This window comes from Corvus moneduloides, chromosome Z (assembly GCF_009650955.1).
Source record: "Corvus moneduloides isolate bCorMon1 chromosome Z, bCorMon1.pri, whole genome shotgun sequence".
Lineage (NCBI taxonomy): Eukaryota > Metazoa > Chordata > Aves > Passeriformes > Corvidae > Corvus > Corvus moneduloides.
Window position 1 is genome coordinate 22557558 of NC_045511.1, and position 6626 is coordinate 22564183.

General features: G+C 48.0%; 1 protein-coding gene across 1 annotated transcript; it reads right to left on the minus strand.

Moving 5' to 3' along the window:
* Window positions 1-211: 211 nt before the first annotated feature.
* IER3IP1 (immediate early response 3 interacting protein 1) lies at window positions 212-4436 on the minus strand. Its single transcript, XM_032097064.1, has 3 exons — window positions 4239-4436; window positions 2580-2681; window positions 212-1710 (listed from the first exon to the last, which is right to left on the minus strand). Exons 1-3 carry the CDS (start codon window positions 4327-4329, stop codon window positions 1655-1657), a joined length of 249 nt encoding a protein of 82 aa, XP_031952955.1. The 5' UTR covers window positions 4330-4436; the 3' UTR covers window positions 212-1654.
* Window positions 4437-6626: the final 2190 nt, after the last annotated feature.

A 6626-nucleotide genomic window follows, 5' to 3' on the forward strand; every position in this document is an offset into this window, starting at 1 on the left:
TTTGCTACATAAACCAAAACACAGCTCCACAGCAGAGAGATGATACCAAAACACAGCTCCACTGCAGATGAGACTTGCGAGTGCCACAGGGATGATGAAAAAAATACATATTTCATGTAAGAGCAGCTACTCTGGTATCTGGAACGGGATGAAGCTGAGTTTTGAGATATCCCCACTGTACACAGAGAGAGAGAGTTAGGAAAGAGAGTGCTAAACTTGGAAATTCAGGATTTATTTGCAAAAATCACTAAGAAAAAAGGAAACAACATAAAACTCTCTCCTGGATACACTTTACTCTGTGAAAAAATGTGATTGAAGATCATTAAATGCATTTACTTGTTTTACAGATTCTTATTCATATCCAACAGCGTATGCTTTAGTCATCAAGACATCAGAAGAGATGATCAACTAAGCTGCTTTAAATTAATGAAACTGCCAGCTTTCCCTTGGCCTCCCCCCTTTAAAATTAGGGTAGAACACTCTAGCAGAGGAACAGACAAAGAATTCTAACTTTTCTAAAAAGATACATGAGAATCACCTTTTCCAATTCAGACCTAGCTCAGCAGTCTTAATTGAGACGAGACGGCTACCAAAGCCATTAGGAACATTCTTTGCAGCAGAACTGCAAAGTTTCAGCAGAACAGACAGTTTCACTTTCAAAGTTGTTAATTTAACAAGTGATGAGGAGGAGGAGGGCAGGGGAAGGAGCAGTGACAGAAAGAGGCTGCAAATCCACGGGTTTTTTACAAAGAAGTGCATTTGAAAAGCGCATGGCATTCACCTCCCATGGTATTCCCCTCCCACGTTTCCCGGGAAGCTCAGAATACAAATGGATCCCCACTTCGACCACAGTAATCACCACGCAGAAGTTTAATACATATTTTAAAAAGTGTAATAACAATCCTTGACAGAAGAGTAACAAATGCTAGTCACTAATATCCCCAAAGTTAACACAGAGTTGCCCAGCTTCTGGTACAGCTTTTTTTTTTAAATTCGTTTTTTTTAAATTTTGCACTGCAATTGCACCCATTTTCAACTGACTTTGCCATCAGTATGAAATACTGATTTGAAGACAAAAATCCCCAATCAAAGCAGGAAAATTCAGCTTTCAATGCTAACCTGAATCAGGACTTTACCCAGCTGGTTTTATCTCCCTTGATATCACAGCTGGACTTCAATCCTTTACAACAAGTATTCTTTATAACAGGTTTTCAGAGCCTAATTCATATTCTCTTAAACAGTTCTGAAATGAAAACAAACACATTGTTGTTTCCTCAATTTAAAAACAAATTGGAGAGTGTACTGAAGGAAATTCATCCCTGAGTAACGAGACATTTAAAAGCTGCATCCCATTGCCAGTCACTGCAACATCCTATGACATTTACTCTAATAATTAATCAACACTATGAACAGGCAGCAACAGAACTGGTCACAGTCCAATGTGTTTGCAGCATTGTTGCATTGATCCCGTGATCCTGCTTAATGAAACTGCAAGGGAACATTAGGAAATGGGATAAATAGAAACAGCGTCTTTTATTATTTTAAGTTGAATGTCAGATTGACAGCTAAACTGTGCTGGATCCCAGGAAACTCAGAGCAGTGGTGGTCAGGAACTGGCTTCTTTGGATGTCCAAAGGATTTTTACCGGGTGTCTTCAACCAAACAACAGGAGGAGAATGATTGTGACGGAGTTCAGGGCTATTAATGGCACTGCAGAGGGGAAAAAATAGAAATTAATAGTGAAAATCTTCCTTTCTACATCACAAAATGACAGAGCTTCATATAATCTTGGGAGAACACCTTGGGAGAAGGAGAAAAAACGGTCAAAATTTTAGAAATACAGTTAATTTTTCTATGCAAAGTTGGGACCAGTGGAAGGAGCCAGGCTCTAATCCTAGGATACCAGAGATTAGTAGGAAACAACAGCAGAAATATTTTTCCACAGCCTGTTTTAACTTTAACTCAGAGCCTTTAGTTAAGTTTTAACTGTAACACAAATAACTCTTTCTCCAAATGAAACGAAACCATCTAAAAGTCAGTTTTATCCTTGGCTTTACGGTGCTTTATAAGAGATGTTTTAGTTTTTACTCAGTGGTGGGCAAGACAAAGTTTAAGATTTGTTACTTCCTCTCTATCATCATCTACAAAATGAATTTTTGGTGTGCTTCATAATGAGGAACTACCAGCAACTTAACAATTAAGTATATTTTTCTCCCCATTTTTTGAGGCACATAAGCCTGGCTTGCCTTTCAGAAACTCCAGAATTACATTTCCCTCACCAGGTACTTCCCATAAAACTGGATTTAGACAAGGTGATGCTAATTGCCCACTTTGGTTGATCACCAAGTTTCCTCCCAGCTGCCGAACTCCAAGGAAAGGCAAAGGCTCATCAGGAGAAACACAAGCCAGAGTCAGGGAATGTTTTTACACTCTTAGCAAAATTACGGGCACTCTAGGTGAGGCCTGCACCCTCCTGCAGAGAGTCCAGGCGCAAAGGCAGTATAGTACAGATTAGCGCAAAAACAAGACATTACAGATTGTAATAGTAATAATAATAATTGAAAATATCGTGCCCTTACCTCTCATAACAGTTCGTATCGATCGAATAAGGTTTGTCAGCTGTGCTTTAATTCCTGGTTCCTCTCCAAATCCTCCGATCCCTTGATCGCTTCCCCAGCCAACTGTGTCACATAAAAGCAGGCACGCACATTAGGAAAAAACCCCCAAAACGACACAGCAAATGCTGTAATATTAACGAGCAATCTATGCTGAATGTAGCTTATACTAACATAGACAGACAGCCCAATTCGCCTTTTTTCACGAGCAGATTTTAATGCAGCAGGCTGAAAACTGTTAAACCTCATGTGATGTGATTACAAATCCATGTTTCCATATGGAAAATCCTCACCTTTTTAATAACCACCATTCCCTCCATGCCCAGAGTAACATGTGAGTTCATCTGGGCTTAAAAAAAAATAGCTGTCAAAATAAACCCTAAACCAACTGCAATCTGTTCACAGTCCTGAAAATAAAGTAGCAAATAATTGCTGGGTGTGAAGTGATGATGCTTCAGCACCGAGAAGGGGGCCACACGACAGAAAAACAGCCAGCACAAATTCCAAAATCAGGGTGACGATTTTTGCAACTGCTGTAAAAAAAAATTAAAACTTTTGAGGAAAAAATTGGGAACTTTTCTGAGCATGACAGAAGTCCTTAAGTTTTATGAAGGCCTTCAAGGAAGAAACCCTTCCCACCTACTGCAGGGACACAGCGTGCTGGGACCAGGGATGTGTCCAGGGATTTCTAAGACCTGCTGGTCACAGCCCTTATCATTTAGGGGATGAGCAGAGCAAGGATCAGCTCTCAGTACCCCAAGCTCCACTGCCCAACCTGTGCGTTTCTTTCTCCAGAGACCACTTCCGAGTGATTTTTGTTTTCCCTTTCTTCTCTCCCTGGCTCAGCTGGCACCAAGCTGAAGGTGGTAGGCAAGTCCTCTCCCTCACCAGCCTTGCCAGCTGGTGCTTCCCACTGGGATGAGCCTGGAGCTGTTCCCAAATCTCACGAGGCTGACAAGTGGCTTCACCCATCCCACTAGTCCCCACATCTCCCTTTTTCAATTCCAGCTGCTCGTCAGGAAAGCAAAAGAAAACCTCAAACTGAGCAGACGCCTTTGAAGCAAATCCAAGTTCTGGGGAGCGGGAGAAAGGGATCCCCTTCTGCACTCCTGGCAAAAATCCTGGCTCAGCCTGACGTGGAGAAGTCAGGATTCTCCACACCAATGAACTGGGAAACCGTGGATCACTGGCCATTTTTTTCCCCCACGGCTTTGCAGATCTTTGTGTTGGTGGATTTTCTCTGTTTTGCAGGGCTTTGGCTTCTTTTGAAGGACAAGGATGCCCAGCCCTGGGAATCTCACGGACCGAGACGCCATCTCATCAAGAACCAGGCACGACAAGAGACAGGAAACCTTTGGACGACACCAAACACTGCGACGCGCGGCACGAATGGGGCGGGAAATAGTTAAAAATGGACAGGAAAAAAGGACAATTATGGGGGGAAAAAAAAAGAGAGAAAGACAAAGGTACGACGGAAGCGGCCGCGAATTCATCCCCAAAGCCCAAACCCACCCCCCAATCCCAAAGCCCTCCCCCGCGCGCTGATGCTCCCACCGGCAGGGAGCGGCGGCGGCCGCGGCCACCGCGTTCCCCCGCCCAGGCCGGGCGGCCCTCCCGGCTCACCGTGGCGGAGGAAGCGCTCCTCGTGCAGCACGGCCACGGCGTTGACGATGAGGAGCGAGGCCTGCAGCAGCGAGTAGAGCGTGAACGCCATGGCCCGGCGGGGCGGAGCGGGGCGGGACCAGGAGCGGCACCGGGAGCAGAACGAGGAGCGGCGCCCGGGAGAGACGTGGCGGGGCGGGGCCGCGGGCTGCCCTCACGGGCCGGCAGGGGGCGGGGCCTGCTGGGGGCGCGGCCTCCGCGCTGCCGCCCGTTGGGCGCGCGCCGGGGGGGCGGGGCCTTGCGGGGCGGGGATAGCGGGGCTGTGACGTCAGACAGGGGGCGTGGCTTGCGGGGCCGCGGCCGCCCAGGGGGCGGGGCCAGAGGGGGCGGGGCCTCCCGGCCGCGGCAGCCGCGTCTGGGTCCGGGCTCGCTCGCGGATCCCTCGGGACCCCGAATCCCTCGGAGCCCCTCGGGTCCGCCGGAACCCTGTGGATCCCTCGAGTCCGTGGATCTCGCAGAGCCCCGTGGACCCCTCGGTGCCTCTGGGATTCCTTGGAGCCTCTTGGGTCCATTGGATCTATGGATCCCTCTGGTCAATGGATCACTTGGATGCCTGTGGATCCCTCGACTCCGTGGATCTCCCGGAACCCCGTGGGGCCCGTGGAGCCCCTTGGGTCCACTGGATCCGTGGATCCCTCACTCCCATGGATCCTTTGGAGCCCCGTGGAGCCCTCGAGTCCATGGATCCCTCAGAACCCCGTGGGTCCCTCAGAGCTCCTTGGGTCCATGGGGTCCGTGGATGCGTCGGGTTTGTGGATCCCTCAGAGCTCCGTGGCTCCATCAGAGCCCCTTGGGTCCATCGGGTCCGTGAATCCCCTCGGTCCATGGATCCCTTGGAACCCCGTGGACCCTTTGGGTCCGTTGGTCGTTCAGAGACCTCTGGATCCCTTGGGTCCGTTGATCTGTCAGAGCCTCTTGGGTTCTTTGGGTCCGTGGATCCCTCGTGTCCATGGAGCCCTTGGAGCCCTGTGGATCCCTCGGGCCCATGGATCCCTCGGAGCCCCGTGGGTTCCTAGAAGCCCCTTGGGTCCATCGGGTCCATGGAACCCTCAGGTCCATGGATCCCTCGGAGCCCCGTGGTTTTCTCAGGTCCGTGGGTCCTTCGGAGCCCCGTGGATTTCTCAGGTCCGTGGATCTCTCGGAGCCCCATGGACCTCACAGCGTAGGCTGTGACATGGGAAGCTCCGCTCGCCGTGTAGCAAGTGGCCTTTGGATTCGGAGCAGGAGTAAGGCTCATCCTCATCCTCCTCTGTCGATATCGTGGTAACGTGGCGTCTCCCGGTGGTGGGAGCCGGCAGGGAGACGTCGCCCGGCGTGGGGCAGCCCTCGTGACCATCCGTCATCAGCAACCTAATACTAGTAGAATTAATAAAAAACCATAAACACTGCATATGCAACAAATACATGAGTTTATACTTCTATTTAGTCTTAAGGACAGCGGGCTTTTTTCCATGTGTTTTCTCAATACACTGGTTTTTCTTATATCCTGACTAAGGGTTCTAGCAGGAAGTCAGCCCAGATCCCAAATGCTGTTTGCCCAACACATAATGCTGCAGAATCCAAAGGAAAGAAAACAATTACCTTTTTTACTGGATTGATAAGGGTTTCTGGGCGGTTCTGCAGTCAAATAACAAAATAATAACACCTGGAGCTCAGGGATACTGTATCTCCCTGTTATAGTTATTGTAGTTGTATAGTTATCCCTGTTACTGTTATCCTGTATTGTAGTTACAGAGTTATCCCGGTGTAGTTATTGATGCACAAATAGACAGTTGTTCCCCTTGCCTCTTTCAGCCCGATTGGCTGAAGGGGGAAAATCCCTCTGATTTTATTTCTCAGTAATCATACAATACACAAACCTCTTAACTCCGGATGGTTGGTAGATTTTATTACTCAATCAGGGCACAATGATTTGCATAATCACTGTGTTGTGATGGCTATTAGGCCCGTCCACTGCGATAGAAATGAAAACTTTGTGCTCAGTGTGGTGGACTGGGGAGACCCCATCTCGATTCTCTGCCCTGCCACAGACTTCTGACACCATCTGGGCAAATTATTCACAGTTTATCAATATTGTGTCTCCATGCTCTGTGTGAACATCCACTCACCAGCAAGTGATGACCTGATACTTCAGCAATTAATTGTCAGTAATATATAATCGAGAGACGCTCAGACACTGTGTGAATCAGCTGTGAGGAAACCACACCTCAGCCTCTTCTTGTGTTCATCTTTCCTTTCCAAAACACCCGCTTTGGTACAGTCAGTGTCACAATATTATGCATCTTAATGATCATTACTATTAAATAACGTTACATTCTAATACTGGAATAAAGATAAAACACCTCACCA

Bases quoted from the DNA above. Each gene is read 5' to 3' on its own strand.
- IER3IP1 (XM_032097064.1), bottom strand. From the start codon at position 4,329: ATGGCGTTCACGCTCTACTCGCTGCTGCAGGCCTCGCTCCTCATCGTC. The intron at 2,682-4,238 runs GTGAGCCGGGAG...TATGTGACACAG, and splicing joins GGAGCGCTTCCTCCGCCACG to TTGGCTGGGGAAGCGATCAA. The intron at 1,711-2,579 runs GTAAGGGCACGA...TCCCCTCTGCAG, and splicing joins GATACGAACTGTTATGAGAG to TGCCATTAATAGCCCTGAAC.